At 40.0% G+C, this 16220-nt stretch overlaps 1 protein-coding gene across 1 annotated transcript in view; it reads right to left on the reverse strand.

The window, feature by feature from the left end:
* Window positions 1-301: 301 nt before the first annotated feature.
* DNAJC3 (DnaJ heat shock protein family (Hsp40) member C3) overlaps window positions 302-16220 on the reverse strand; it is a 31474-nt gene continuing 15555 nt past the window's right edge. The window contains exons 5-12 of the mRNA XM_083362239.1: window positions 14152-14304; window positions 13344-13525; window positions 12989-13108; window positions 11428-11533; window positions 11223-11343; window positions 9277-9409; window positions 5963-6111; window positions 302-3663 (exon numbers count right to left, since the gene is read on the reverse strand). Of these exons, the coding sequence (XP_083218365.1) occupies window positions 3509-3663; window positions 5963-6111; window positions 9277-9409; window positions 11223-11343; window positions 11428-11533; window positions 12989-13108; window positions 13344-13525; window positions 14152-14304 (1119 nt within the window). The 3' untranslated portion in view covers window positions 302-3508. The remainder of the gene's footprint in view (window positions 3664-5962; window positions 6112-9276; window positions 9410-11222; window positions 11344-11427; window positions 11534-12988; window positions 13109-13343; window positions 13526-14151; window positions 14305-16220) is intronic.

Consider the following 16220-nt stretch of genomic DNA (forward strand, 5'->3'; position numbering starts at 1 on the left):
CGATGTTTAGGTGCAAGTTGTTGTTACTACACCATATGGATAGTTTTTGTACCTCCGCCCTATATGCTGTCTCATCCCCACCTGTAATAAGACCCACCACAGTTGTATCATCTGCGAACTTGATTATCGCAGTGGATGGGTCAGATGATACACAATCATAAGTGTATAAAGAGTACAGGTAGGGGCTAAGCACACAGCCCTGTGGTGTGCCGGTGCAAAGCTTCAAGGGGGTGGACAAAGCAGAGGCGACCCTCACTGTTTGTAACCGATCCCTAAGAAAGTCTTGAATCCAATCGCGGATGGCGGGGGAGAATTTCAAGTCAGTCAGCTTCTCGATGAGAATGCTCGGCAAAATGGTGTTGAAAGCCGAGCTGTAGTCAACAAAAAGCATCCTGACGTAACTTCCAGGCTTCTCGAGATGACTTACTACAGAGTGTAAAGCAGTAGCTATGGCATCATCTGTCGACCTATTTCCCCTGTAGGCAAATTGATGTTTATCAAAGTCCAGTGGGAGGCATGTCCTGAGATGTTGGAGAACCAATCTTTCGAAGCATTTCATGACTACAGACGTTAATGCAATAGGTCTGTAGTCATTCAGGCACTCAACGGCAGTTTTCTTGGGGACTGGGACAATGGTAGCTGCTTTCAAGCACGACGGTACACATGCCGTTTGCAAGGAGATGTTAAAAATCCTTTGTAGACCACTATGACAATTAGAGGATGCCTTAAATGTTATTTTTTTAAAAATGTGACTGTAGTCTTGAGGGTTCACCAAATCTTCTGAAGGTTTGAAAAGATGCCAAATACTCAAATAAGATAGTGATTATTAGGGATTTCAGCCAATTTCTATCTATCCTTTAGATATTTATCTTCATAATCTGAACTACTTACAATATGCTCATAGGCTACCAGCTGGAACCTAGTGAGATATTACAATTGGAGTTTATAAAAGTTTAGTCAGAGGTGTCAAACTGGCAGCCTGTGGGGCGGATGCGTCACGTGTAGGCCATGCCCACCCCAGCTCTGCAAAGGCAAAAAACTCATGATACGTCACGTGACACAATCAGGTTTGACACCCGTGCTGTAGACTATTCCAGATTATAGGTAGCTGTTAATTTGGTAGCATGGTCTACGGATTAACATAAATAAATACATGTAAGATCAGTGCCAAGGACAAAAATGTGAGAATGAATCAACTCATATAACGTGATCCTTGGAGATCATCTTGCACCATCTTGTCAACCACCACAAATGGATCTCTAGACTTTGTTTAAAAACCTGCCAAGGAGAGAGCACCATTTTCCAAGGGAGCCTGTTCCACTTTTGAACAGCTTGCTTTTAAGGATATTTTTCCAGCTCCCCAATCAAAATGTACTTCCTTGAAATTAAAACCTGTTTTCTTTCCTAGGGAAAAGAATAACAATAACCCGTATTTTTTTTACCCTCAGCTGTTGAAAACCATCATTCTTAATCTTCGAGGTCTTAAAATATACTGTTTAAGTAAAGCTATTTTGCAAAGGCAAAGTTCCCATTTTTTTTCACATGTGAGGCACTTAATTCCATGGATACTTTTTGGTAGCAATTGATAACTGCTTTTTAAATTGCTTCTTTAATTTCAAAAGGAATGAAATAAGTTCTTTTTTTTCTAATTTCCACCAAATCTACTCAGAATCACTAAAAACAACAACATAATAAAGCAATTTCTATTCATTACTTGGAGTAGAAACAATTTTAAGGTTTGGCACAATTGTTAACTTCAGAATTCAACTTGTCCTATCCCTCCCACCCCCAATATAGCCATAAAACCTTTGAAAGACTTCCTGACTGAGGATTTAAAAAAATTAAAACAACTATGTGCTACTGTTGAATACTATTTAGTATTTCTTTACCTTCAAAAGAGCATCATAGTTTTCATAGACTTTTATCTTCCCCCTCTGAGAGCTTTATAAGGCAATGTTTTCTTTCAATTGACCCAGAAGCATTGCCGAACCTTTGGGTCAATCCATGTGCAGGCCTGATGGCCTCTCTCAGACAAGCAGTTCTAGCAAACTCAATGTTGCCCAAACCACGTCCTGTACAATTGATGACTCACAGGATTTGGTCCAAGAAAACAAAGGGCTGTCCTTCCCACAACCCCCATTCTAACCATGGCACTTTATGCAGTCCTTTAAAGCTGTACAAAATATAAGGATGATTTGTTAATAGATAACACCTATCTTTCCCAGCATTTCTGGAGTCATTCTTCAGGAGAGAAAAATGAAAGCACTTTGTGGGTCCTGGTTTATGTCTGAATGCTCACTCAACAAGTGTCCATAGTGGCATATTTTGAAATGAATTTAAATCGTTTCCAAATCATTCCTAAAGAATAGAATAGGGAGATTCAACCACTATTATTTTTCAGATGTTTGAGGCTTGCATTGAAATAGACTGAGCTATACATATGTTATTAATGAGAGTAAGCAAGGGGAAAGATGAGTATCATTTTGTTAAGTGTTCAAAACAGCGTTCCTGGGGAAAAAAATGGATGTGAAAGAAAGGCAAGTTCAATATTATACCCCAAGATGACTCCAGGCTCCATTCTGAATACAGTTCATAATATCAGATTTCAGTTGCAGGAAAATACTTTCAATCGGCTCCGTGAGTTATTAATCTATGCAACCACAGACATGCATATAATAGTTGTGAAGATGATGAACATAGTCATCTACCACCCTTTAAAAAAAAATCTTCAAGAGCAGAACAAAGTCCTACTTATTATGGGCAATATCTCAGACCTGCTCAAATGTCAAGCAAATTTCAGTGGAAAATGGTTCTCTACCACCTGCTAAAAATTTAATTCTATTCAATTCTTTAGAACAGGGGTGTCAAACTGCCGGATCGCGGGCCGGACGCGTCATCCGGAAGCTGCGCCCACCCCTGCCGGCAATGGCAAAACCGTTCCCAATATGTTGCGCGACGTCATGTGACGTCGCGGGTTTGACACGTCTGCTTTAGAAGCAACCAGAAGGAGAGGTTTTAATCAGAGAAAATTGTCCTTGTAACATTAATTAGAACAACTTAAACTGTCTACAAGCTGGCTGCAGTGACCAACGTCTGTACAATCTAAACGATCATATACTTCAGATGTGTAATACTTCCAACAGTCAGTTGAGACTTCAGCATTTTCCTCTTGTGGTAACTAAAGATGGAGTAAATTTTGTTTTGTTATTTCAAGTTATTTCAAATTCCCACAAAAAGGGTCCCAATGGTTTAGTAAACTTTTAAAGTGCTTTCTTGAGTCAGTTTCTTTTCAAACATGGGTTTGTCTTGAGGTGGAGCTTTGATGCCCAAAGCTATCAAACAGATTGGTATTATGGATGTGGCTGGATTTGCTATCCTTTTTGAACTATCGCCAAAAAACTGGCTCTCATTAATGTTCATAGACTAGACCGTAATTTTAAGTTACCTAGAAAAAATGCAGATTGCCATATGCAAGAGGAAAAAAATAATAATAATATAGCTGTATTATCTAATTGAAATGGAATTTAAACTGGAAAGGTCCTCCAGAACTGAAGGGGTCGAACTCTTGCCAGGAATTCCATCCTCGGTGAAAAGGATGCCCGCCACCTTGTTGACTCTCGGCGTCCAGTGGGTCTTCTCCTGCATCAAACTTCCTCCGCATTTCTAAAAAGATACAAAGATGGTGATCAGCTGAATCTGACATAAAGGCAAAGGAACTCCCATAAGCTTTCATCCAAAGCTTTTGATCTTAAAGCCACTACAGCATCAACCTCAAACAATGAACAAATAAGTCAAAAGCAATGATGCAAGTAGGGGCATAAATGCACTCCTAAAAAAAAAAGAGATGGCAAAATATTTTGGAATTTGCTCACTCCTCACAGATAATAATTTTCTCCAAAAGGCAACCTATTTATTCAGAATAAATAGATTTTACCTTCTTCCCCCAACCCCAACCCCCCAAAAAAACCCCAACCATGAGAAGGTTTGGAGCTTGTAAAGATGTTTTTTTTTTACCAAACTGACAAAAATTATTGCGATAGACAAATTATTAAATTGCTATGTATGGATTTTTCACAATATCAGTTAGAAATTATTTTTCCATTTTTTCCCCAGCTGGCCTTCAAGAGTACCTAAATTCCATGATAATTTCTATTTGCTAAGTCAAGGGCTTCCTCCCTAGAAACTATTCAGAGGATGGGATGCCCCAATACTAGAGATACCACTGATTAGCAGGATCAAATGCAGCTGAGTTATTAGATCTTCTTTGCCACAAATGGTAGCATTTTGTACAGTATTTGCCTGAACGAAAGCATAGTTCCCATCCTATCTCTTATACAGCTGGTCCCATGTTGGCATTTTATAAAATGTGCAAAATCAGTTATTTCTCTCATTCAGTACGTATCTCCATCCCTTTTTAAATTTGGGAAACCGATGCAAATCAGTTATTTTCATAAAAGAAAGGCTAAAGTCACCTTCCAGTCAAATTCAAATCCTACTGATGATGTGGACAGTCATAAAATATCGCAACCAGTTGCTGCTGGTTTCTCACACAACATTTTACAACTTCCCTGCCTGCACCCAGTAGTTGCCATCTCAGTACTAAGGTAGTATTTGTACTAAGGTTCAAAAGTAGTCCTCGCCTACCAAATATCTCATTTAGCAACTGCTGTTACAATGGTATAAAAAAACAGCTTGGGACTATTTTTGATGACTGCAACATTCCAAGTCACATGATCATCATTTGTCTGCTTCACAACTGGGCTTCCCACAAGCAGGGTTAATGGAGAACACAGTAGTAAAATCTCAAGTTGCAGTCATATGACATCTCAATGACCTAGGTGAGTGGTGGTGAACCTATGGCATGTGTGCCAGAGGTGGCACAGACAGCTCTCTCTGTGGGCACATCCACCTTCCCCCTAGCCCTGCCTCCCCCCACGGCCCCCTCCTCACCAGCAGCCCCCCGGAGAGTCGCCCCGGGCGCAGTCCGCACAGAGCAGCGCAGCCAAGGACATGGCAGACAGGCAGCAGGGACAAGACTCTGCCTTCGTGCCCTGTCGCGCGCAGATGATGCTGCAGTGCATGGGTGGAGGACGTGGCCACCATGGCGATCTACTGCAGCGGGCCGTGGAGGCAGTAGGTGGCCCTGCAGGCGGTTTGGGCACTTGGTGTCTAAAAGGTTCGCCATCACTGACCTAGGTGATTCACTTAACAACTAAATGCAAACTGAGGTTATATGCCCATTGTGCTCCACTTATCAACAGTGGGACTTAGGAACAGAATTGCCAGTCCCGGTTTTGGTCACTAAGCGAGAGCTATCTATAGCTGCCTGCTTTATTTCCAAATCCGGATAAACCAGTCACCAGCTGAAACCTGGAGTCAAAATAATAAGGGTCACCTGTATTCCTGGAACCACACAGCCCCCAAATTCACTCCTCATAAATCATTGTGGCTGATTTTCAATGCTGCTTAATCTGTTACTGAGGTTAACTATATTGTTGGATTTACACAACACATGGAACACTCATGAACACGAAGCTTGGTTAACACTCACCAAGCTTCAGTTATTGTGCCAATGTAGCCATTAGGTTAAGCATATTTTGTGAACATGGCTTAGAACTTAAATGTGATAGTTTTAAACAAAATGTCAGAGGGAGAATCACTATGGATGAGTTTTAAGCAAAAAGCTCTGAACTATTGCCTGTTAAGAAAAATCTCAAGGATACCTCTAAAGCACAGAAGGTTGGATGTGCAGCTAACAGTAAAAATGCTATTATTTTACTTCACTGTATAAGCTATTTATCAAGCTCTCTGGCCCATGTATCAGCTGAGTTCCTTCAACACCGAAATAACATAGCACTGGACACCGAAGGAAAATGGAATGTTGATTGGTCTACAAGGTGAAGTGAAAAACAACCCTCTTTTTCTGAAAGTAAGGAAGCAGACAAACTACATATCTATCTACCTGGATCTGTGAGGACTTCTTTGGCAGCTGCGATATCAATAAATTTTTTCTCTGCTTTCTTCTTCTCTTCTTCATCCTGAAAATTATCTGGATGCCACTGCATTGCCAGCTTCCTGTAGGCTTTTATGATTTCCTGTTTTCTGGCATTCCTGTCAGAAGTGTAAGAAATAACCTGAAACTATCTCTTCATACCATGGTAAGATTTTTAAATCAAAAGTAGAGACTTGCATAAATCCAGGCAAGATAACATTTCCCAAATGAATCCTTTTCCACTTGGCTTGTCCCAAAGGAAATACTTCTCTCATTAAACAATGGAACAAGAAAAGGCAGCAAGTTAAAGCAGCAGGTCCTTCAAATAATTCCCACGTGCCATACGGAACAAGTCCATCGGTCTACCAAGGGCTGGCAAGCAATAACCAAGCAAGGGAGGCCCCTGAATCAGAGCAGGGCCTCAGGAGTGGAGCTGCCGCATCTTATACCGTGATGCGGAGCTGCAGAATTGTACACACCATTTTGCTAACGCAGTCTTGTTTAATGACTAATTGCAGTTATGACAGTAATGAAAACCTAACTCTGCCACCGATCCTTGCATTTGTGACATTTGCAGGTCTGCAAAGTAAAGGAAAGCTAAAGCAAGACTGTAAGCTCAGTCACAGTGTTGCTTAATGGCAAAGTTGCTGGTCCCAACTACAACTGCTGAACAAGGACTACCTGTATCATAATTTTATCTTTTGCAGTTTGAACTGTGATATTTAAAGGTGTTTTTTTCACACACCAGGTATATGGCTTAGGCCCGGGATATTTGCAGGACCGTCTGCTGCCAGGAACAACTTCCCATCACCTGGTGCGCTCACACAGAGGGCCTCCTCAGGGTGCCGTCAGCCAGACAATGTCGGCTGGTGACCCCCAGGTGGAGGGACTTCTCTGTGGGAGTGCCTGCCCTGTGGAATCAACTTCCCCTTGAGCTCCGGATGGCCCCGGACCTCCGGTCCTTTCGTCGCGGCCTTAAAACATTTCTTTTCCATCAGGCTGACCTGGACTGACAATAGGGATTTTTAAAAATGTTTTTAATATTTTATCATTGGGGCTTTAGTTTAATCCTTCGGGAGATAGGGCAGCATATAAGTCCCAAAAATAAATAAATAAATAAATAAATAAATAAATAAATAAATAAATAAATAAATAAATAAATAAATAAATAAATAAATAAATAAGGTATTTATTATCATATATACAGTATGTATACGTGTGTGTGTGTGTGTATAATAAATACCCAATAAGTTTATACACACACACAAACACACATATATAGTATAATAAATAAATAACAAAATCACATACAGGTAGTCCTCGACTTACGACCACAATTGAATCCAACATTTCTGTTGTTTAGTGAAACATTTGTTAAATGACTTTTGCCCCATTTACGACTTTTCTTGCCAAGGTTATTAAGTGAATTACTGAAATTATTAAGTTAGTAACACAGTTATTAAGTCAATTTGGCTTCCCCATTGACTTTGCTTGTCAGAAGGTCACAAAAAGGTGATCACGACTGTCATAAATATGAGTCAGTTGCCAAGTGTCTGAATTTTGATCATTATGACCATGGGGATGCTGCAACGGTCATAAGTGTGAAAAACAGTCATATGTCATTTTTTTTTTCAAACCCATCTTAACTTCGAAAGGTCATTAAACTAACAATTGTAAGTCAAAGACTACTTGCATAATAAATAATAATAATGATCTCAGCACGAAGAGAAGTTAAGCAATGGCTCACAAACTAAGTTAAGCTTCTATGCGAACCAACATGAAGGAATGAACAGATCCTGCTTGAATGGGCTCTGCTTGCAGCAATCTGAACATGGCCAGGCTATGGTATAGCTGCCCCCCCCCTCAATTCGCCTCATTTCTTGCCAAGTACAACAGGGGCTCTCCAATGCTGCTTCTACAGAAAAGTGAACCAGCTGCTCTGCGCAGGGCACTTGCAACACGCAAACAGAAATGTCGGAGACTTTTCAACAAGGCCATTAAATATATGATCATCTTACTCCCTAAAAGTTAGAAAATATCTCAAGTCAAAAGATTAATAAAAATAATCTTCTCCATGGATTCAAAGCAATCCCACGTAGGGTTTTTCACTAACACTGAACAGAGCTTGGAATTCTGGAAAGAACATCTGGAAGAAGCCAAGACCTCTGTCAGTTGATGGGCATTCATAAATATTTTGGCTGTCCTCTTTGCAGGTACCATCCTCTATTATATGGCTTAACTTCTGTGTAACAGGGAAATATGGAGAATGATGACTCCCTGTACCCAGGATGCTCAATTCCCTTCAAGCGCTAAATTTCTTTACGTGCAGCAGTTACCATGTTTCCCTGAAAATAAGACCAGGTGGAAAATAAGCCCTAGCGTGATTTTTCAGGATGCTCATAATATAAGCCCACCTCGAAAATAAGCCCCAGTTAAGATCATCAGCCAGCCAGATGCACTTAGTACTGTATTTTCCCGAAGATAAACCCTACCCGGAAAATAAGCCCTAATACATCTTTTGGAGCAAAAATTAAAATAAGATCCGGTCTTATTTTCAGGGCAACACAGTATGAGCCATGATGGCAGTGGTTAGAATGCAGTATTGCAGGCTAATTCTGCTGACTGGCAGCTGCCTGCAGTTTGGCAGTTCGAGTCTCACCAGCTCATGATTGACTCAGCTTTCCACACTTCGAGGTCACTAAAATGAGGATCCAGATGGTTGGGGGCAATTGCTGACTCTGTAAACTGCTTAGAGAGTGCTGTAAAGCCCTGTGAAGTGGTATATAAGTCTTAAGTGCTATTGCTGTATGTTGTGTTTATAAGTTTCCTTCTTAGTACAGAATTTCCTAAAGATAATTTTGAGAAACTCTTTCTTACAGGCTTTGTAAGAGGGTAATGCATCATTTAGAGACCACTCATTTCAGCGACCATTGAAACCTACAAAAGTGCTAAATGATTGGTAGTTATGACCAGTCCTTGAAGTTCCAGCATCTCCGCAGTCATGTGATTGTGATTTCCAACATTCCCCGCTGGCTTCCCAAAAAGTCAATGGGGAAGCTGGCAAGTTGTAGTCATGTGAGGTCCTCACTTATTTGCTGCAAGTGGGACTGCCTCAACTGCTGTTATAAAACAGCATGGTGATGTGATGTGACATTTTATAACCCCATCGCTTAGTGAATTCCTGTCCCAACTGCCACTTTAAATAGACGACTACTTCTATAGCCCCTTGAAAAAAAGCAGCGTTTATGCAAACTATAAGTGCTTGTCCATTGCTAAATGCTTACCTTTTAACTCCTAAAATTTTATAGTAGTCCCTCTTTTGAGATTGCTTGAGCATCCGCTGGGCTTTCTCAAGACTCTCCTGAATCTGTTGGTCATTATCACTGTATTTTTTAGCAGTTTCATAGTCCTGAATAGCTATCATAAAGACAACAGAGATTTATTTAGATATTTGCAATACAGTAATTCATTTCCAGCCTAGCCAGATTTCAAATGGTATTTATTTAAAATTTGATAAAGGAAAACAAAGAATCTTTATCCTGTCAGGTAACAATAAAGGAAATGCTTCCACCTCTATTTTAGCTTCCTTCACCACAGTCTACTTTGCATTTTCCACGTAATGAGTCTTTTTTGGGATTTTTGGTTTCTAATTTTGGAAGACCTCATTATGGATCTAAAGATATCCAATTCTGCTAAGTAACAAATCATCTTTTAGCAGCTGTTCTCTCTCAGTAGGCATTACATATATCTTTTTGTTGTTTCTAGGCACAATGGCAGGAGACAGGGTCCAATTTATACCATTTATTCAGTGGTTGTGTCCAATCCCTTTTTATAAAATATTGTGAAAATATTTCTGATGCTCCAGTGATTTAAAAATATTCATCTGCAAACAAAGCAGAAGTCTGCCTTCTCTTTTATTTTTGCTAGCCAATCTACTTTGTTGTGCCATTCAACTATTTTGACTGAGAGCAGCCAGAACATTAAAAATTGAATATTATTCGCTCCGAAAGTCAGCAGGAGATGGTTCTTATTGCCCATCATATAAACTTACAGTGATATTTAAGCTGGAAAAAGAAACTTACGGACTTTTCCACAAAAAAAACAGCAGTATAGGCAAGATCACTTCACTGATTCTTTGAAAATATCTGTTATTAAAACTTGGTAATGAATGAGTATCTGTCTTCCACTCACTCTAATACATCTTAGCTGATGGCTGCATGCAGATTGTTACACGCAGATCTAATAACACAATCAATGCCATGTAGCTGTTAAGATTTATCAGAAAATTAGATGATTTATATGAGGGGGCCGCAACCCGTTTGGAACCAGGTTGCGCAAGTCTGGCAGGCGCTCGTGGGCAGCTCCATTTGTGTGATGGGTTCTCGCACTCACGTACGAAGCTCCATTTGTGCAAATGGCAGGCACTTGCATGAGTGGCAAATGCTCGTGCCTGTGCAAAGGAGCTGTACACACGCACGCCTGCCATTCACACAGAATCATCCTCTCTCCTCCCCAAGCCATAAAGGTTGGGGACCACTGATTTATAAAATTTGCATCTAACCTTATTTCAGTGATTATTATTTTTTAACTGAAACCTCCAGAATGGAGTCCCAAATTAGATGACAAATAGCTTCACCATTTAAGGGGAAAACAAATTACACACGTTACTCCTATACTTCTGGTGCCTATATCAGAAGATTGGTGCGGAGGCATTGCATATTGTTGTGTACCTCTTCTGAAATCAGAAGTGGATGTGGTTGAGAACCTATATATGCTAATAAAAAAAAACCCATCTGATGGAACTCCAATGTAGACTTTAACTTAGAAGGAGCTGTATATTTGCTGGTTTTGAAGGGTCTGCCACTTAAGTCCACATAGTTTGCATAAAGATAATTCCCAAATGGAAGATTTAACTACAGTTGCACTTTGAGATGTCATCCCAATATTTTGTTCATGCCTACTTATTAACTGGCTCCTTCTGAACCACATCCAGAGTATCCCAAATCACTTCCAGAAGATTTGCTTTCTGAAAACTGCAACCCTTGAACAGCTGGATCAATATATCTTGACAAAAAAATCTCTCCCCAAAATGGAAGATATTACATTTCCCTACTTCCTAGTCTAGTTCGCTCAATATAATGTCAATAAATAATCCAGATGACTCTGAACTGATAAGTTCACAGGTAAGCTGGACACTCCATAAATACATTTATTATCCTTCAAAGTGTACCTTCTTCATACATTTCTTCTAGCAAGTATACTTCCGCCCGATCTTTGAGGGCATTCACATTTTCTGGCTCTAGCTGCAGAACTTCAGTGCAAACTTTAATGGCTTCTATCGACTGTTGATTCTGAGAAAAGTGAGATGGACTAATTAGGACAATAAGATGGACCAGCAAGTCATGATGTTCTCAATTGTTTTGCCCAAAGTTTACCTTTGAAAGGCAATGGCAGATTCTCTCTTTGGCTCGAGTAGTGTAAACAGGAACATTTGTCTCCATCTTCATAACTGCCTCATACTTCTCAGTGGCTTCCTGGTACCTATTTACATTAAGAAAGAAAATCAGCAAACAGTATATTTTTCATTTATTAAATTTAGGAAAACAAATTATATTGTTCTGTATTTTACAAAGGGCAAGGTAAATACACCAGTGCTCCATTTTAGACTGAAATAATGACAGAGACACCATATTTTACCAACTGGTTTTCAGTGAGTTGGGGAAATGGCAGGAAATTGTTCCATTAGTTTTCAATATTGCCGATTACTGAAAGCTGCAGGAGTTGCAGAAACTCCTGCAGATCAGATGGAGACTGTACCCTTGCCACAAACCATGATATTAAAAATTCTTGGAGCAAAAGCTGCTTCTCTGACAAGTAATTGGGATCATCCATCATCCTCACAACCATGTCCTTTTAATGGATGTTGGGTTCTAATTAAAGAACTGGAAATAAACAGCAAAAAGCTACATACAAATTTAATTTAGAAAGTTTATAAAGGATCTAGACAAATTTGGAATATTGAGACATTTACTGTAAGATTTTGAAAATAAATAAACAGTTTTTTTCAGGAACCAAATTGTTTTGTCTATTTTAAGTTATAACAGAGATTTAAAGATTTTCTCATTATACAATTGGATACCAAAGGGGACTAAAGATTCCAGGCAGAAAAGGAGAAGAGAAAGCGTAAACTTGCTTTTGGTTTTGGGTTAGTACAGGGATCTACAAAATAATACAAATTGTTATAATAACTGAAATACTTCAGATTTGCAAAGAATGGGGCCAGAAGTTAGTTACAATGTTTGCAATGATGTTGGCTTCTGTGGATAGACTATGTCTAAAAGATGTTAATGAAAGAATGACATACACGAAGCAATTTTTACCCAATAAAGAAATAGTAGAACCAAAAATATTGGATATTTTTAAAAAGTATGAACTACAAAACAGAAAAGACAATTAAAGTGGAAATACAAATGAGAAGCCAAGACAATGGACCTTGGTAAGGCTTTCTACTAGAGATACAAAAAAAGTTAGTTAAAATTCTGAAAATTAAAGAGGACATACAAATAACAAACCAGGAGAATGATCTGGATGACTTTTTACTGGATTTATGAAAAAGATTTGCTGCAGCCTTGAAGACATCTTTGAGACGGGGAAAAAAATAAAATTTAAGGCCAGACCAAATGCTCCATCAACGTCTGTAGAAATGTACAGTGTGGTTTAAAGGCAGAGCAAGGAGCTTAAATTATAAGAAATAAATTATGGCTAGACAACAGGAAAATATCTTAACAGCAAGAACTATTCAATAGGGACACCAACTGCCTTGGGAGGTAATGGACTCTCCTTCATCCTAATCTTCTTAACCAAAGGCTGGATGGCCATCTGCTGGGGATATGGTAATACAGTGCAAACACTCCTGAACTGGCAAGGTGATTTGTGTAAAGAGCCATGGAGAGGAAACTCAACCAAGAAAACAAAATCACAAAACAGATGACTCACCTTCTTTCCTGGATGAGGTCTTCTGCTGAAACAATCTGCTTATTGAGCTTCTTTACTCGCTTGTAGTGAGAAAAGCACTCCTTATGGTCTTGGTCCAGTTTCAAACATTCCCGCACTTCACTTTGCACACGGGAAACAACAAGGGAGAGAGAGAATTAGATTGTGGGATCAAGATAGTAGTGTTAAGACACTCAAGAGCACACAGTCCTTGCTCCTAATCTATTTGCAAAAGACCCACTCCCCCCAGTTCACTTCCTCTGCAGAGAAATAGGGATATTAATCACCTCTGCATCAGATTTTCTAAAATTCTCAAGTTTTTTTTTTGCTTCTCCCCACAGATAATACTAGCATTTACCTTAGAGACATTTCATGGTCCCCTAGTTCATAGTATATTGTGCTGATTTTGTAAAAAGCTTCGGTATTATCGCTCTTCAATTTAGCAGCAGCCTTTAAGTCACTGATAGCCTTCCCAGGCTCCCCTTCCTTAATGTAGCTTTCAGCTCGAAGTTCCCGCATATCCGCATCCCAAACACAAACCTTGAGAAACCAAAACGAAAGGAGATTTTAATCCTATTTGTACTTATTCAAAATGACTCTCCCACCTAAAATGAAGCAATAAGCTACACAATGCCATGCATACTTTAAGAATTGGATAACTATTTCTACACAATTGGAGCAGCACGTTCAACACAATTTTTGGAAACTGTGCGGTTAGATTAACCTGATAAGATAAAGTCTCGGACAACAGGAGATTCACTCCAGAGGATTTCATGAATACATTTGCAAATTTTTGTGGCAATGGTAAAGAAATTGCTTGCCACTGCCTTCTTCCAGGATGTTTTTGTTCAACTTCCCAGTCCAGGCTACAGCTCCAAGATACCCTAGGAATCTCTCATCTAATCAGGTCCAACTGTACTTAGCGTTGAAAATCAGGCAAGCTGAGCTTTGTGCTACCACTCAGCTGGGTAGCAAAACTGAAACTTTTCCCCATGAGGGAAAATCTTCTAGTTTACAAGCATCTGGTGAAAAAAAGAATACCTGCCTGAATGTTGCTGTGACTCCAAAGTAGACTGGTCTGGAACTTTGAATTCAAGATTTAAAGAAGAATTCGAAAGTAGTAACCATGCTTACATCTTGGCACCAATTTTCACTCTGGGACTTACTTCTAGAATTTTATCCAAGAGAGTGATAGCAGTGTAGTAATCTTTCTCAAGAAAGGCAGACTGTGCTTGGGAACGCAGGCGCCGAGCCTCATCTGACTTCAACAACTGAGCACGGGCTTCGCCGCCTTCTTTATCATTGGGGTTAGACAGGAGCTGCAAGTAATGAGCACACACAGAGACATACAAACACCCCATTTACACATTGAAATTCAAAGGCTGACAAACACATCACCCTGTGTTTGACATCCATTGACAAACCCAGAACAAAGCAAAGCCATTAGTTGTAACGTCCCGGTTTAGGACTCCCTCAAGAACAGATGCAGCCCATTTGCCTGCCTGAGGAGTGTATAACTTCTTGGCTGGACAAGCTCAAATGTCTTGCTCCTGGAAGGGGGCAATTCACCGCAGGAGGGTTGGCGCAGTGGGTTGGCCCAGCTGACTGGATGCAGGATGAGTCACCTCAGTCAACTGGACGTGGGGATAACCTGCCACCACAGGACAATTTGGATGAAGCGGAGAGGGGAAAAGGCACTTCCCCCTCACCAGAAGAAACATCAGCTCCAGCCTGGTTGGTGGAACGCAGGGACGGGAACCCGTGGGAGGGGAAATGCTGCCGCGGGACAGGGTAAGAGGCACTTCCTTCCCCAGTCAAGCTGATTGGACTATAATTTTCTGGATCCATTTTCTTCCTTTTTTATAGCTTGGTAAGCACATCAGCTCTTTTCTAGTCTTTTGGTAGTCCCCCTGTGTTACAGGGGCTCTGAACAAATACATTCAGTCGCTCCGAGATTACATCTGCCAGCTTCTTCAGAATGCCAGTCCAGGTGATTTGTACTTATCCAGGGAGGATAGGTATTCTCTTACTACTTCGTTGTCTATTTTAACTTGTGTATCTGCTCCATCTTCCTCGGTGCTGCTTTTGATACTTGGGTCTATTTCTTAATTTCATGTAAAACAGATGCAAAGAAGGAATTAAGCAGTTCTGCTTTCTCCCTGCTGTCTTTTACCTTCTTGCCATCTGCTCCTATTACCGAACATGTCGTTTCCTTGACTTTCTTCTTATTCCTTACATATTGAAAGAAGTGTTTTTGGGGTTATTTTTGGCCTTAGCTGCCTATCTTAGCTCATTCTGGGCCTTCACTTTCCTGACTCCTTCCTTGCAGATGTGGGTATTTGCTGATATTTTGTTTTAGTTATGTCCCCCTCTTTCCATTCTTTTTTTATATTTGATCTTTTTGTCCCTTAATTTGTCAGACAGCTCTTTGTGCAACCCTGGTCCGGAATAGAGCAAAATTTTGGCTGGTTTCACTGTTCTTAAAACCTACATCACCTAATTTGAATGGGGGTGTGCACTAGAAGCAAAACTATTCTGATCTCATCTAAACTTCAATTATGTCCCCCTGCCTGCTATACACTGGTTTCTCAGACCAGCATTTCTTGGAATCTGAGGCATTTGCATCAGACCTGACCTTTCAATTTCCTATTCAGTTTTGATTTTAATGCCAGACAGGGTCTTGATGGCAAATTCCTACTCTTACATTTTGATGCACCAAATTTTGTGTCTGCCAAGCTCCTTTCAACTTTGCCCTCACCACTCTAAAAGATAAAAACATAACAACAGAAGGCTGGAGACTGACTCCTTTAGCAACTGGTTATGATCTAAGGACTTTAAATGGCTCGATTCCTGGTAATTCAGGAGGAGAATCCACTTTCTAGGCATCCAAGGGATCCAATACCATCAACTACACATCAATATTACGTTCAATATACCACCCATTGGCAGAACTGATTTTGAAGTAGATTTTCACCAAGCAGAGATAATTTCCTTTTACTCTTAGTTATTTCCTTATAACTGTATATTAGGTGATCTAAAATAAGCGCTGTGGGAATTTCCCAGCTGATAACCCTTCTGAAGCATCATCACTTAAAACAGTCCATTGTGCTAGCAAATGATGTCCACGAAGTTCTAAACACTTGCTATCAATTATTAAAGCTTTCATAAGAGCTTTATGTGACCAGCCATATGCTAAATAAATAAATAAGAGCAAAATAAAAGCAGCTCTCTTCAT

The sequence above is a fragment of the Vipera ursinii genome (genome assembly GCF_947247035.1).
Source record: "Vipera ursinii genome assembly, chromosome: 4".
Classification (NCBI taxonomy): Eukaryota; Metazoa; Chordata; class Lepidosauria; order Squamata; family Viperidae; genus Vipera; species Vipera ursinii.